The sequence below is a fragment of the Anas platyrhynchos genome, chromosome 14 (assembly GCF_047663525.1).
Source record: "Anas platyrhynchos isolate ZD024472 breed Pekin duck chromosome 14, IASCAAS_PekinDuck_T2T, whole genome shotgun sequence".
Taxonomy (NCBI): Eukaryota; Metazoa; Chordata; class Aves; order Anseriformes; family Anatidae; genus Anas; species Anas platyrhynchos.
In genome coordinates, this window is record NC_092600.1 from 630646 (window position 1) to 646854 (window position 16209).

General features: G+C 54.9%; 2 protein-coding genes across 7 annotated transcripts in view; one reads left to right on the forward strand and one right to left on the reverse strand.

Moving 5' to 3' along the window:
• Positions 1-15297, reverse strand: part of SH3RF2 (SH3 domain containing ring finger 2) — a 37977-nt gene extending 22680 nt beyond the window's left edge. For all 6 annotated transcript variants that reach the window (XM_072044651.1, XM_072044652.1, XM_072044649.1 and 3 more), the window contains exons 1-3: positions 15145-15297; positions 14079-14571; positions 1168-1437 (exon numbers count right to left, since the gene is read on the reverse strand). In XM_072044651.1, coding sequence (XP_071900752.1) covers positions 1168-1437; positions 14079-14450 — 642 coding nt within the window. In that variant the 5' untranslated portion in view covers positions 14451-14571; positions 15145-15297. The remainder of the gene's footprint in view (positions 1-1167; positions 1438-14078; positions 14572-15144) is intronic.
• Positions 1265-16209, forward strand: part of GRXCR2 (glutaredoxin and cysteine rich domain containing 2) — a 29931-nt gene continuing 14986 nt past the window's right edge. The window contains exons 1-2 of the mRNA XM_072044654.1: positions 1265-1407; positions 1790-1881. The gene's annotated coding sequence lies outside the window, so the exon portion shown is untranslated. The remainder of the gene's footprint in view (positions 1408-1789; positions 1882-16209) is intronic.

Consider the following 16209-nt stretch of genomic DNA (forward strand, 5'->3'; position numbering starts at 1 on the left):
AACACCTGACGGGTGTTGCAGAGCTCGGGGAGAGGAGGATGTTCGTGCCTCTTTGAAGAAGCATCTGTTTGTTTTAGATGTGTGCTCACTCCCCGTGTGTGAACTCTGCTGTGGGAGAGGAGAGGAGCACAGCCTCCCAAAAGCAAATAAACAGAGTGAGTAAGCCCTGAAACAAAGGCAAATAAAGTGGAAGAGAAAAAAGACACACAGACAGCAGGAAGCTGAGGAAGGCGCCTCCTGCTAATAAGTAAATCCTAATGACGAAGGAAGGACTGCTGGCTGCCCAGGCTCTCTGCATCGGCTGAAGCAGAAAACCCCCACTTCACAGGGCTGCTGCTGATGTTCAGCGCTGTTCCAAACCGTTTTTTTTCTTTTGTTTCCTCCCCTTCTTAGTCAGAAACCACATCTGGCTCCTGGCTGTTTGATTTCCCATCCCCTGGCCTCCCCACATCCGGCTCTGACTCCTCAGACACCTGGCCTGGACCACAGCCTCCCTCCCCTGCCTCTCCTTTCTGCTGGGGAGAGCTCGAAGAGCCTCTGCCTGTGCTGCCAGCTGGAGAGAACAGAGGTGGCTTCCCTGCTAGGACACTGATGCCTCCAGGCACTGCTTTCTCTGCTGTGCTTTGTGATGCCTCACCTCCTTTTGACAGTATAGGGACAATTGACTTTGCTGGGAGGTGCAGTTACTCAGAAAAGTGTGTCCTCTAACCGAGAGCAAATGCAAGCTCCGCAGCCTTTGGGGAATAAAAGCAAAGGCAGTAAAAGTTCAGGTCCTACCCTGCCAGTGTGTGCATTGGCTGAATATGTTCGGGCTGCAGAAGTGAGGTATTACCAGACTGGAAGCAATTTTCTGTAAGGTGTCAGCGGGTATCTTTTTGGTGCGTTGTGGTGCTGAGAGCAGCCCACCACCAGCAGCTGCTCCTCGTCAGCTAAAGCAGCTGAACCCAGGGGCTGAAATTGCTGCTCAAGATGACCTTGTCCTGACTGTGTCTGTGTGTGCCCTCGGGGAGCCATGGGGCTTTAGCCACTGCTGCCAGTGTCTGAAACCTTCCTGACTTTCAGAAGAGCTGCTCTAGCGCTGTGAAGCAGCAGAACGCGATACAACCCACAGAAGAAAGCCAGCCCAGCCCATGTCACCCAGCCTTTGGCTGCGCAGGGTGGTGTTACCTTGTGAAATGTCAGGCACTCTTTGTTTTCACTTTTGTCCCTGCTTCTCAGGTCAAAGTTGTAAAGTGCTCTGCAGAGGGGTGGTGGCAGGGGCAGGTGCTTGATGACTTGCACAGAGCTGGCTGGGAAGACACCGCTGATCCCGTTGGCCTCACCCAGGTACCAGTTCTCATCCAGCTGCCGGAGCAGCATGATGATGTCCCCTTTGTTGAACCTCAGCTCGCCGGGATTGTGCCCTCGGTAGGTGTACAGTGCCTTGGCTCGTGGAACCTGTGGGATGAGAAACAACCCTTAGAGCTCAGCTATGACAATGGTGTTTCACATAGACAGAATTCCCCAAAAGTACTTGGTAATTACTGGGAAAAAGCTAGAGGTCTAAGGCTGAAGCATGCATTTACTGTGATTAACTACCCACATCCTTTCTTGATGTCTTTTTCTAATGAAGAAGCTCCAAAATACTTATTCCAAATTTGTATCTAGATGAAAAGCAGGCTGAACTTGTCTGAGAATATTAAGAAACAATTAATGCCTTAAACTAGTCTTCCCATGGGATTTTTCTGCCTGCTCTAAGCTCTCTTCTAATAAAATGCCTGTTGTAATGAACACGGTATTTCTGTTTCAGCATGTCCGGAGGTGACAGCAGCTGTGGAGCACCCGATGGCTGTCACCTGCAGGGCCCAACACAGCATCTTCAGGAGCAGCTACGGGAAGCAGGTGGGTGCAGGTGCCTTCCTGTGGGCATTGCCCCACTTCAACACTGCGCGACCGTGGTTTTATGTCAGCCTTTAATCTGAGTTACAGGAAGAGAGCTTTTCTTAATGTTATTGTTCTGCAGTATAATATGAGAAAGAAGAGAGATACTAAACCTAGCGGAAATGAGGGAACTTTACTATCCTGACTCTCATTGAAATGAAGCCACAAGGTTCACTTTAAATAACAGCTTTCCTGACCTTTATCTGTACTAGAAAACTCAATTTAATTTAATACACAATGCAACAGATCATTTAGATGGCTGAATAGATGCAGAGCCAGCCCTGGCCTTGCTGCTGTGAACCCAGGCGCTCCGCTCTGGGGCTGCCTGCGGCTGCTTTCCTGCAAGGAGCGCCGTTAGGACGGAGATTTCTGCTGAGGTCCTCTAGATGTGTGTTTTGAAACGGCAAAGCCAAAAGGCTTGCTCTTTATGTACTTGTGTGGAGATCCCTCGAGCACCGTGCTGTGTCCCACAGAGGCACATCCTGAAACAAGGATCCCTCCTGTGGGCCCCGCGGCCTTGGCACAGCCCCAGTGGGTGCAGAGCCCCGGCTCTGCAGGTGGCTGGTGGTGGAAGTCGTAGTCAGGGGAACACAAGTCCTCGTGCGTGCTTGTGAAGCATTAAGTGCCTACCGATGCTGTTTTAGCACAGGCTCGTGTTTGCACACCGCATTTCCACCATGTATCGGGTGAGCAGTCCTTGCCTCACATCCAGCTGGGAACAGCGGGCACAGCAAGATGCTGGGCAGTGGTGTGCCGATGGGAGAAATTGCTTCTTCACTCGCGGCAAATAGTGATTGGTTTTGGCATGAAGTAAGGCAGCAGTATGAACTAAACGATAATCTGAATTATTAGAGGTGCAGGTATTGCTTTCTTTGAACTGTACCAGATTCCTGGCTTTGATAGTATCCTGTGTTGTGGGTTTGCTCTCCTTAATCCCTTCTGATTAACCGTAACGCTGTTTCTGACCGTGGGAGCTTTGCTGCCTTCAGTGTGAATCCTGAGTTACGGGACGGATCCATTTTCTGCCTTCTGACATGGCAGCATCTCCCTCAAAGGGCTCCTTGGACCAGAGGGGAGGCTTTGCACTGGGGCTGGGGAAAGCAGCGCTGGCAGAAGGGACCAGGCCCACAGCGCGTCCCCTGCCTGCCGCGGGGCTGCATCTCCTGGCACTGCTCCTGAGCAGCAGGGCCCCAGCCTGCACACCGGCTTTCTGGGGGGGCTGTGGCATGGACGGGTGGATAGCGAGGGGACCGCGGGGCTGGGGGCTTCACTTCCCTGGGCTGGTCCCCATGGGAGGACAGGAAGGGGAAGGGAGACGCAGCGCTGGGTCCTGGAGGGTGGAAAAGACCACAGAAAATGGTTTGAGTCTGGGGAAAAGATCTTTCAGCACTCCCAAATGCTGACACTTGGTAGGGAAAAGGAGCCAATAAGTGAAAAATTGTATGTACTGTGCTTCCTTCAAAGCTTTTGGAACAGGAAGCAATTAGTTTAATGTTTAGTTCTAATTGACTCGTCCGTTAATTTGCACTAATAGTAAATGCATGCGCTTGGCTTGTTAACACTGAAAGCACATTGCTGAAAAAAAGGGAAATCATGAAAATCAGAGTCAGGCAAGCTTTGTTCTGCCATCCATCCTCAGAGCACAGACTGGAAATACTGACTCGGGCAGCACTCGAGCAAAGAAACCATTGCGGATGCCTGCCTGGGCACGCACACCTCCTCCAGCAGGGCCCAGGCTGCGGGTCTCTGGGGAAGAAAACCTGCAGGGTCACGGGAGGGCTCGGCCGCATCCGCGAGACTCGGAGACACTCCCAGTGTCAAACCAGGATGAGGAGCACGGCTGGAGAGCTTTAGGAGTGACCAGAAAATGTAAAGGACTCGTGCAGCCTGTGAGAGCAGGGCTCCTAGAAGGGGAACGCAAACGTCCGGGAAGATGAGAGAGTGGTTGCACAACGAAATAAGGCCAAACATAAAAGGCACCAAGAACGAGTTATGGAAATGTATTAAAAATAAGAGAAACTCTGAAATGAAATGCAAACCTATTACTACTGGGAAATGGTGAACAAGCAATGGGGTAGTCTGGAATGTTCTTTCTCCAGCAAGAAAAAGGATGATCAGATACCCTGAGAAATTAATTTTAATGAGACAGGAGTGTGGGCCTGACTAGAGGACTGAAACCTGGCTGGAACAGAGGTGTTTGTGACATGAGGGCTTGCAGAAACTCACCCCTGAGTGCGTGAAGAAAGGGTCAGGTACCCTCTGAGCAATTAGTGCTTGTCCGCAAGAGCTCCTGGAAGGCAGAACTGCTCCCGCAGGACAGGAATAAAGTTTCTGAAGCTGTGTGTGGCCACGACCCCTGCCTCCAGACATGCCCATGCAGAGCTGAAGTTTTGTTATAGGAAAACTCATCTCCCTGGGTGCAGCAGAATATTTCTGGCATTGCTAGAAATACCAGCAGCAGCGCACCTGGTGGGCAGGGTTGGCGCTTTCGTGGCCCTGCCACAAGTGCCGATTTGTCTGGCAAATAGCGCACGGGGGTCTCCTGGCTGTGCAGGGCAGGCGGGATGCTGCGGCCAGCGCTGGGGCACGGGCTGCTGGCTCCCATGGTGGGGGGCCCAGCCACAGCTCCCGGCTGGGGAGGACGAGCAGGTCTGGTGCTCTCAGGCTGGGCAGACGCCAATGGAAACGGCCCTGGCTTGCAGCTCGGTGCCGGGAGGCTGCGGGGGAAGCGAGCGCAGCCGGCGGCAGAGCCCCTGGCAGCAGCAGCGGAGCCTCCCAAACCCGTCCCGGGAGAAGGGCCCGCGGCACTCCCAGCTCGCCACCACAGCCCCGAGGTTCCTCGTCCCTGCTGCTTCCCCCGGCTGGGAGCCTGTGGCCTGGGCACCCCGTGGCTGTGCCCTCTGGGACATTCCCAGAGTGGCGTGAGGCGTAACGGGCTGGGCTTTCTTCCTCTGGCCACGGTCACAGCCTTCCCTTCTTTACCTCTTCTTTCACCTTCCTCTCACTTCCATGCCCTTTCAAATCTCACTGCTCCTTCTGCTTTCCAGCATCCCTCTAAGTCTCGTTTTTTCTCCCAGCTGTGTCCTGGAGCTTGTAACGATGAATTGGCAGAATCTCACCCGCCGCTTTGTAGAGCAGAGCATGTATTTGCTCACTGAAACTTGTTGCAAAACATGTGGATGCAAAAGTATACTTAATATTAATGGTTATATGCTTCTTTAGCATCCAAAAAAATATTCAGAATCTTGGTCTTTTGGGACTTAGTCGTTTGGCACACTCACAAGGTGAGGTCGGTGTGTCCATTCATGGCCACCTCGCCAGGAATCCTTACAAGGCTGGTAAGCCCACGGGGCGGGTGCACCCCGTGGCTGTTCCCCACCCAGTGGATTTGAGGCTGGTGGGGGAGAAAGGGTTTTCTGACCATTCTTGGTATTTGGCACTGGCTGTGCTAGGCAGCCATCCAATACATCTGAGTTTCCCTCCGTACAAAACAAAGACGCAAATTAAAAATATGCACATGTGTGTGTAAAGAAGCGATTCAAAGCATCCCTTCATAGCTGGGAGAAATGTGCGCTATAATTATCTTAAATGAGCTAGTTACAACGTCCTCGTTATTGACAGAGGGTTAACGTGAGAGCACACCCTCACAGCACTGGTATCGAAAAAAGAGCAGTGTACGGGGCTGCGGGGTGGGGGTCACCGGGGGCTGGCAACTCACGGTGCCAGGGGCGAGGAAGGGGAGCTCCCAGCACAGCGCTCACCCCGTGCACCCCGTTGGTGGTGCCAGGCAATGAGGCTGTGCCGGTGGCAGTGCCTGTGTCCGAGCAGGACAGCGGTGCTGGGCAGCAGGCTCACCCCGAGCGGCCGCGGCACTGAGCTCAGCGCTTCCCGGCAGCTCTGCCTGCTGCAGGAGGGTTGGCATCCGTGCCGTGCAGAGGCAGCGACATTCCCACGGCCCCACCATTCCCTAACACCTTACAGACTCCTTGAGAGGAGAGATTTATTCTAGGATAGTGCAAATCATTGCCAGGAAGAGAAGAAATCCACTCCTGGATGTTTTCCAGCTTGGTTTCTCTCCCAGTAGACACTTTGGATTCTGTGTGGAAGTGCTTTGGGGTTGTTTTTCATTTGAGGCTCTAACGCCTCGGGGCTGTTGGAGTGTTTGGTGCTGTGCGGGGCGGGGGGCACATAAGGAGCTGCACCCCTGGGGCTCACCCAGCGGGGCGATGCGAGGCAGCGCCCTGCCTGCCCCTGACGCCCTCGTGCTGGCTCCGTGCCTGTGTGCCGGGAGCCCGAGTCTGAGCCGGGACTGGGACCCGTGGTGCTGCTGCACGCCGAGCTGCAGGCACCCACCACCCACAGCAGGCTCCAAAGGGCATGGCGGCCTTTGGTAACGAAAAATAGTCATTAAAATCTGCATCCATTTGATGGCTAGATTTCTGCAAGCCTCCTTTAACGTCCTGCCAGGGACTGCCAGCCTTTCAGCTGGGATGAATGAGCCCTGCCTCGTTTCCTTTGTGTGATCAGTGCAGTTTTTAGGGCTCTTTAGGATCCAGTTGGATGAAAAGAGCTATTTGAATGTAAATTAATTGCCATTACAATTCTGTTTTTCTGCTTTTCAGCAGAGGAGATAACTCCAGCCTTGTCACATAGAACAAAACCATCAAAAGCGAACTTGTCATTTCAATCTCCTCATGTAATTATGTTCTGAGGCTTCAGACAGTTGGGTAGTTTCGGCATTCCTTCTCCCCGAGGAGGACGGCTCGCATCTTCCAGGTGCCAGCAGGCTGCTCGTGCAGGCGGAGCAGCTGGGGGGGCGCGGGACGGGCTGTGGCCAGGGGCTGGGGGCGAGCACATGGACACGGCCGGGTATGGAAAGCATTGTCTGCAGCTGCGGGTGCTGCTGGGTGTGTTCACTGGCTGGGGAGATGAACCCTGACGAGGCGGCAGGCACTGGGCACTGGCGCAGCCCCGTGGGGCGATGGCAGCGGGGGGAGCGCTCGCGGCCTGCTCACCACTGGGCTCAGCATGGGAGCCGTGCTGAGACCTCCTGAGGCCGCTTCTGAACTTTGCCTGTTGTTATTCTGACTGTGTAACGCAGGAGGGGGGGAGTGGGAAACGGGGAAAATGGTTAAAGAAAGTGCAGAGCAGCTTTTACCACAAGAAGCTGAGAGGATTCTGCACCCAGCAGCTGCCTGACTCAGTGCCGACGCGCACCCACCCCTGAGGTGGAGCTCAGCGGCTGCTTGCAGGAGCTTCCCAGCGGCTGAGAGGAGCACAGTGCCATATTAGGCCTCACCTGGCCCGCGTGAAACCGCAGGAGAGACTCTAGGCAGGCAGAACGAGTGCCAAGATGCAAGCAGTGCAGGCGTTACGCCAGGGCTTGGCTTCGTTTCGGGGATGTGCTCTCCTGGGCGCAGGTGGAGCTGCACAGGGGAGGACGGGGGGATCAGGTGGGGGAACAGGGGAGTACTGGGGACATGAGGGGGGCACAGCGTGAGCACGGCCGGGCACCCAGTGCGGGGCTGTGGCTGCAGCACCCGCACCGAGCCCCCCGCCTCCTCCCCGCCGGCGGCTGCTATCAGATGGCCGTGTCTCTGCTGCAGTCAGCACTCTGGGATAGTGGCTACCTTGTGTGTCACGGCTTTTAGCCGCATGGAAAACAAAATGTGTCAGCCCTCAGCATGCCTGGTCATGATTCCTCGGGACCTTGCTTCTCAGCCGTGGCCGTGTGCCACGAGGGAGGAAACCTGGGCACTGCTCCTCTCCGCTTTCTGCCCTTGGTGTTCCTGCCGGCTGTGCCGCCTCCCTTTGCCGGGAAGGGGAAATCGTGCTGCCGCCCCAGCTCCCAGTGCCGCCGCTCTGGGGCAGCGCCGGGGGGCAGTGGGGAGGCCGGAGGGGGCGGCCCCTGCTCCCTGCCCCCTGCTCTGCTCAGCAGGGCTGCTGAAGGCCAATAGCTCTGTGCCAAATCCTCGCTGTTGATGAAGCCTGCCAGGGCCCTGCACTTTCTTTTTGCCCTTGCTACGTTGCATAGTAGGCATTTTGATGGTAAATTAATGACCACCATCAGCTCCACGATGTGCTGGGCCTTGCCTGACCCAGGGGCCAGGACTGGAGAGGTCACTGTCCTCATGGCCTTGGCTGTGCTCACTCTCGCCCAGAGCTGGACCTGGAAGCAGGAGCCCTTCTGCACTTACATCTCCCGAAGGAGGCTGACTGACTCTGGAACCGAGTTATGCAAGAACCAAGCAGATGTGGTTTCCCAGCTTGCTCTCCCTTCTCTGCAAAGCCAGCAGGAACGTCTGTGCCCATCAGTTGTTCAGGACCCAAAGGAAACCCTTGCAAAGGGATCCAATTTCCAAAGGACAGGTGTTTGTCTCTTAAGAACAGTGCCTAAACTGCATTGCCCATCCTGGCACCCAAACAAGAGGGAGATTCCCTGAGCTAAGAGTAAAAGGCTAGGCTCAAATATCCACTCACAGGGTCCTAAGGAAAAAGTTTTAAGAACAAAGACTATGATTCTTTATTCAGCTGCACAGCGGAATTCTGATGCTCAGTGGAGTTTGAGTACCTGGCAATTAGTAACAGCACAGCAAGGGCCTGTGTTTAAGGGCAAGCGCTGCAGCTTCCCCTGTGAGAAGGGCAGAGGAGATGTAAGGGAGAGGAGGGGAGGCTCCGACTGCAGCAGGGCATCGGCGTCCTCCCTGCCGGCAGTGAGCCCCCGGGGCTGCCTCCGAGCTTTGCCCCGGCAGAGCCACGCAAGAGCTTTTCTGTCCCTGCACCCCCAGCCATGGCGGGGAGCAGCACCAGGCAGGTGCCACGCGGCAGGGCCCAGGGATGTGCCGGCCACGGGTGGGGAAGCTCGGCGAGAAGAAGGGGAGCCTCAGACTTTCAGCCTCCTCGCTGACCACGGCGCTTAATAGGTGAACGCGCTACCCTGCAGAAATCCTGTTATTCTATTCCTGACTTGCCAGCTGAGGCTGACTCATTGCCTTGGTAACAAATTAAAACACTTTCATGTGTTAGCTCAGCGCCCAGTTTTGTGGAACCAGGGAAACTTGCTCCTGCTGCGGGCCCCAGCACCCTGCGCGGAGCAGCCCGGGAGCGCCCCGGCCCCGCTGCGGCCACAGACCCCGGTGGGAGCTGCGCGGAGCCGCCCGCATGGGCTGAGCCGCCTGCCCCTTCCCATCCCCTGGCCCTGGGGCTGGCATCCTGCACGGGGACCCCTGACCAGGAGGACGAGTGGCTCCGCACCGCCCTGTGTAACACCGGCTCTGCTCGTAGCCACCTGCTTCTGGGTGGCCAAATGCACCGCTGTGGAACGCACCTCGGTGGGGTGCGAGTTGTCAGGCGATCGATACTGGGGCGGCTTCACTCTCTTCGATAGATACGGGATGTTGAAACTGCATGCAAAGGAGGGAGAAGCCATACGACGGGGTGTGCGTACGAGGCCAAGCAGGGGACAGTCCCTCAGGTTGCCCTGATGGAGGCAGCTGGAGGAGAACTGGGGCAAATCCATCCTCCCAGAGGGTGGCAGGACCCCACAGTGTGCAGCAAAATGCAGCACCTTGATTTCCAGGGGAAGAGGCAGCCAGGGTAGGTGGCTGCCAGGCACGGGGATGTCCCGCAGCCGGAGGGCAGCCTGCACCACCCTGAGGTGGAGCCGATGGGATGTGCAGAGCTCCCCTGACTGCAAGGCCCGTCCGGCTCCTGCCCAGTGCCGCCCGACCCTGACATGTCTCAGTCCTGCGATGGCGCAGGAACCGGCTTTTGTTTTCCTTAGGGAAGTTGCTCAGTGATCGGGGTCAGAAAACGTTTGCTCCTGCTGGGTGCAAGCATGAAGGTTGCTTTGAATGAGGTTTTGAAAAGAGCCAGCAATCCAAATCCTGTCTGTCAAATTCAGAAAGGAGCTGGAGATGTTTCTGGAGGAGCAGAAAATACCAAGGCGCAGGCACTAAATATAGACGCCCATGTGAAGGTGGCGATGTTGGAGTGTGGTGTATTTTTATCCCGATAGAGGTGTTATCTGTCTATCTCCATGAAGTGCTGGAGGGGGCTGTTGCAGCACTCGGTTCATGCAAAGAGAGAACAGCCAAAGTCACAGGTAAAGAGGCACGGTCTGTTTCCACGGGCAAGCCGTCCCTCTCGCAACCCTTCTCCTCCGTCCCATTTGGCCTCGTGTTTGGTGCAGGACAGAGCCCACTGCCCCTGCAGCTGCTGGGTGCCTGCCCTAGCTCTGTGCACTGCAGCACAGCGTCCTCATCCCCGGCAGCGCCAGGGCCGTGCTGGGCTGCAGCCCGCTGGGACGGACGCTTCGGCAGAGCAGGAACCGCATCTCGCACACGCCAGGGGCGGCTCCTCAGAGTTCAAAGGATTCAGCGTAAATTATTTACGCATTCACCTCCCAGCAAATCCTTTCATTTCTGAGTTCCAGACAGTTTATTACGTGGAGATCCTGAAAATCCTAAGTCTTGGCCTCTTGGCATAGACGTTAAAGATCTTAAGCCTGGCCAGACGTCCCCGGAGCAGCTTCCCAGGCCGTGCTCACCGGCCACATGCACAGAGCTGGAGTGCGCCCAGCCTGCGTTGGGACTCGGGAGGCACATTCAGAAGGGCCGTCAGTGTCACCCAGTGAGAGAGAGTTTGGGGTGGGCTGCAACTGAAATATTCCCTGTCCTCTGAGGGCTTCGGCTCCTTGGGGCTCCTGCCTGCATCTGGCATGGCGTGTTGATTGTGCGGCAGCTCTGCTGGGGACTGCTCGCACTTCACGCAGAATGTTGTGAATTCTTGGCTTGCTGTGTGACGAGGGGATTTATTTTGTTAATTATTTATTTTTGTGTTGGCTTCATGGACTCTTGTGAGGCTGAAGAGCAACAAGCTGTCAAGAAAACACCTCTGAGAGGAGAAACTTCAGTCTAACTTGTGATTTCTCAGCTCCATGGAGTAATTCAGTTTATTTATAGAAGGTCTTTTTGTAAAAGCAAAGCATGTCCTGTATCCTGCTTTTGATGGCATATCTGGCTGCAGTGCGGCATGGTGCACATTAATTTTGCTTTGTAGCATGAAGTGGTGTGCAGTATTGGCAGTAATTAGCAGTCTGTGCGGACTGGGGCAGTCTTTCTTTGGAGACCACACCACCTTCCAGTGCATTGCAGACGAACGCCACATTTGGGGTCACCCAGGAAGCAGCTGCGGTGGGGCAGCTGTGCTGGAGCAGGGCTGCAGGAGCTCCGTGCCCCTTGGGGTGAAGCCGGTCTTGTCTGCTGACACGAAGGCCAGACCAGTGCCAGTGCTACCCAAAACCCAGCAACAACCTCAGTGCGCCCTGAAATGCTGCTTGGTTATGTGCACACAAGCAAAAAAAATGCCTTTTAGGGCCACGTGCATCCCTCAGCGTGATGGTGCCACCTCCCCCCGTGCCAGCCCAGGGACAGGACAGGGACGGGCACAGGACGGGCACGCGCTGCCTGCGGGGTGGTGGGGACAGGCAAGCACCGGTCACGTTCCTGGGGCTCTTAGCGTCTGGGTGCCAGTGAGGCTGCAATCAAGATGCTCACGAGCTATCTCTGCATCTGACCAGCTGGTTTTACTACTCATCGTTTTCCCCTGGTTTGGGCTTTTTGAACTCGGGTCATTTCAAGAGTATTATCAAATCCTTGAAGATGCAGAGATGAGAAAACTAAAATCAGCTCAGAAGTTTGAACTTTTCCACAAAAGAGATCTAAAAATAATCTTAAAACCAGATTTCTGTTTTGGAAGATGTCTTTGTGCTTGCTAAATAATAATAATAATAATAATGATAGTAGGAGTAGTAGTAATAATAATAATAACAGTAGTAGTAGTAGCAGCAGTACAATGGTCTTAAATAAGCCCGTGGAGAGATGCTGATCTCGGAGGGACCTCGTAAAGGGTCCTTTCCTGCTCACTAAAGTCTTCAAGTGTTTTGTGAGCATCCACTGGTGCCAGCTGGCCGCGGGGCTGGGCAGTGCTGGTGGCAGGAGCCAGCGCTGCTGCCGCTGCTCCTCCGACGGGAGGTGAGGCTCCAGTCCCGGTGCCCACGCTGCTCATGGGAGCCACGACCACAGACCGCCTCCCAGCCTCTTGTGCTGACAATCTGGCACTGTTTGGTTCTATAAAAGCCAGCTGCCACAGAAGTGTCTGCTCTGAAGTTCAAGTTGCTGGAGGCCTCTGCGTATCCAAATTGCTTCAGCGATGTAACTCATCACTCGTTCCTGGTGTTTGTGCGCTCAATGCTGCAAGCAGACAAGCCGTCCTTACTGCGCCTGGCCTCCTTGCAGCACAGGCACTTGCAGCGGTCCCTGCTGCTGCAGGGGAAGAGCTGCTGGTGCCGGGTGTCAGCCCCACAAATGCTGTGTGTGCACTCCTGCCCCCTCGGGCAGCTGTAGTGGCACGGCCCTGGCAGTGTGTGTTTGGAATCACCAGAATCCAAACGTGACTAATGGTCGCGTTCTTCACCTCACAGTTGAGGTTTTCAAAGTATTTTCTAATTAATTAACTCATTAAGTCCAAGAGCATTCCAGTGTGCTGTGTTTTACACCCCTTCATCAGAGGGCACGGGGAGCCAGGGCCAGCCGGTGCCATTCGGCAGCGCCGTGCGGTGCCGGCCCTGCTGAGCACCACGGCCGGGCTCAGCTTTGGCGGAAACACTTTGGGAGCTGCCAGTGGGAGAGCTGCCACGGTGCAGCACCAGCAGCAAGTTTCTACCTGTCCTGAGAGCTAGTATGGAAATGCAAAAGGGGCGAGAGAGAAGAAAAATGAATATGAATATGTTTGCTGGGGAGCGCCGCTCACTGCCAGGGATCGGGCTGCCCCTCTGCGCTGAGGCACGAATTCTTGGTACGGAGGAGCACGGGGCAGAAGTGGGGGACACCTGTGGGGCTGCCCTGCCCGCCGGTGGGCACACACAGACACGTGGCCACAGCCGAGGCAGCAGCCGTGGTGCTCCCGCATGCCAGAGCCGCTGCTCCTCGCCCGACTGCTGCGATGTGCCCCAGGGTAGGGCACTGGGCACCGCGGCACAGGAATCGTGTCTGCTGCCCGTGGTGAACGGACTCACTGCACGTCTCAGGGCCACACCGCCACGTTTTCCAGTGGGAAAACCTGGGCACGAGCTCCAGAGATGGGTCTGGCTGCCGTGTGTGCCACGTTCAGGATGAGCTATCAGTGCTCCAGAGCCTCCCTGCGGTGCACGCAGCAGCTCAGGCCCACACGACGCACGGTGCCCACTGCAGCCATACAGCCTCGCGCACAAGGATACGCCTTCACAACACGCTGGGCAGAAAACCTGCTACGGGTCTGCCCCTGAGTTTGTGTCTGCAGTTCTGAGGAGTGCCCTCAGGTTTATCAGCCAATCGAGTCAAGCTTGTGAATGTTACGGAAAGCTTCCAGGGGTGTTGTACAGAACAGTGCAGGTGAAAGAAATGGAAATCCAGGAATATAGCACAGGAACGGTGAGGCCACGAGTCAGTCTGCTCTCAAAATGCAAGCTGAGCCAGGCTCCTTACCAGGTCTCATACCACATCCTAATTATTTCAGGAAAGCTTTTGTACTGTTAGAGAAAATTACAGAAACAACTTACAATTTTAAAATTAGCCTAGGAAATCATCACTAGATGAAGCTGAGTTTAATTTTTTTCCTTAGTGAACCTCAAAGTGTTTTACCAGGGATATAAACATCATTATGCCCACTCCTTCCTTTTTAAAGCCTGGGGAAACTGAGGCGCAGATGAGAAACACCTTTCTCCACCTCTAATAGCCTTGCATCAGCTGATTTAATTGCTATCACTCAAAAATCAGTGAATTGCCTGAAAGTTAAAGCATATGAAATGCCCTCCAAATGTCAGAAGCACCTGAAAACTCCAGAGAAAAACAGCTGCTGTGAAGTTTTTGTAAGGAGACAGGCAAGCTGTCTTTATCTAAGCCTGGGATTCGGTGCAATTACTGTTGTGATGAGCTCCAAATAGTCAAATATCACAAGGAAACAGCAGCCAGATTTGCAAACAAAAGGACAATCTCTCTTACTTCAAACATCAGCATGTATGCATAGCAGCAGTGCTAGCATGGAAGTTTCATAGCTCTTGGCACAGAGGAACAGATCTGTATGCCCACGGCAAAGTGGAGAATGTGGCTGGTGCTTACCCCATCCATGTGGATCCTGGGGCTGGTCGCCAGCCGGTGCTGGTGGAGCTGCAGACCCCGCGGCAGCCTCCGGATGGAGGCGGGGGAGGACAGGAGCCCCGACCTCTGCATTGAGCCGAACCGGGGAACATTCTGTCCGTATCTGACTCCGTCCAGCAGGCGAATGAGCAGCAGGTTGGACGGGAGCTGCTCGATGCCACAGAGGACGAGCGTCCTGCACTCAGGGCACCGGAGCTCCTTCTGGGATTTCAGGATCCTCTGCAGACAGGGCTTGCAGAAAGTGTGCTGGCACGGCAGCACCTTTGCTGTGGCGTCGAGCTTTTCAAAGCACACTGGGCACTCCAACAGGTCGAGCAGAGCCAAATCATCCATCTTCAGCACGGGGCTCCCGTCACGGGCTGCGCCGGGGACATCCACATGACACGGGCAGCCGACACGACGCCTTTGCGCACCCGCGAGACCGGCGCCGAAACCCTGGGCTCAGGCAGCTACCCTGCACGGAGAGGAGGGGAGGAGGAAAAAAGAGCAGAGCTCGACTGCCGGAGTATGTAATACATCCCACCTACATCGCAAGGCAGTGCCTCACGAGCCAATTTGCAAATGCATGCTTTGCGCTCCCTTCCAAGCCCCAAGTGAGTCATCCGTGATTCAGGAGCGCGAGGGGGCCGTGCCCAGGCGGGTGCCAGCGGCCGGGGAGCCCCACGGGGGGCCAGGGGCTGCGGCGAGGCCGAAGGCTCTGTGCTGGGCAGGGCGGCTGGGGCAGGCCGGGTGCCATCCTTCCCGCTCACACTCCAGCAAAGTTTTCTCAAACGCTGCCTGCTCTGTGGGTCATAACCGGCAGCACCGCACGGGTGCCACCAGCCCAGCGATGCGAGCCCCATTAAACATCGCCTTGAACCTGCTTTCTCTCGGCTCTGGCTCAAAGCAGCCGCCGGCTGCCCGCAGCCCCTCACACACCTACACACTGCCTTGTTTGCAAGATCAGTCCTAATTAAGCTTTCTATCTACTGGTTTTGACAGCAGTTCTATAAAAAGCCCTCCAAACGCAAATATAATCCTGCTTTACCTTGGAAAGACGCGGGGAGCTGCCGTGACACCCGCGCCCAGCCGGGCTGCCTGGGCTCTCCCTGCAGCCCGGGACGATTACTGCTCCCAATTCCGCCCCCAGCCTGAAGTCACTCAACCCGTTCGGCTCCTTCGGGGCTGCGCCGATCTTCACTCAAGCAGGCGGCTGTGGGTTCAAGTCACGGCTTGTGGGAGCAGCGCATCTCCCGAGCACCCCTGGGCTGGAGCAGATGCTGCAGCCAGCAGCGCCGTGACACTCGTGCGCCCCTCGGCCTGCCCTGGGTGCGTGCTGTGGGATGGCTCCGGCTGCGCTCCGGCTCCTTGCTCTGCTGCCCTACAACAGCGAGCGGCGGGTGGAGCAAAGGTCCGAGAGATTCGCCTTTACCATCTCTTCCATACCTCAGCTGTGTGTTTGCAAACTATGAATTAGAGGAAAGGATTGTAAATCTAGAGTTACTTCAGCCTGGTCCTTCTGCAGACAATGCACAGGACACCCTTCATGAAGGAGTACTTCAGCAGGCGCTGTTAACATGGTTTTTTTAAAAGTTTTCCCTGATGATCATGATTTTGTCAAAGCAAAGTTTTCCCTCTCCTGCTCTCTCTCTCTCTTTTTTTTTTTTTTTTTTTTTTTTTGATGGTGGCCATTTGGCTAAATTAAAACGTTGATGAACATCTTCAGGATAATGCAAAAAAAACACAATTACTTCACTCTGTTTCATCTCAGGTTTCCATCTACTTTGGTATTTCTTTGTAGCCTGTCATGTGTTGATTCATGCTTGGCTGACTGAGTGCACCATTTTTAATGAATGACGTTGAAAACATCTAATCGACTGGCGTTATAAAATGCAGCGTGTGACATCAACTACATTGAAAACAGTTTTTGAAGTTCTTTCCTTTTTTACATATTCTTCCCTATTTCTGTTCTGTGGTTAATACCTACACGCTGCATTTTCATCTGCTTAGAAATGGAAGACAATTGTGAAATACCTTGCAGCTAGGAAATGGTGGGAGATGAAGCTGCCCAGCTGATTTTGTGCATGCTAGCTAATGATAATCTTTCATCGAA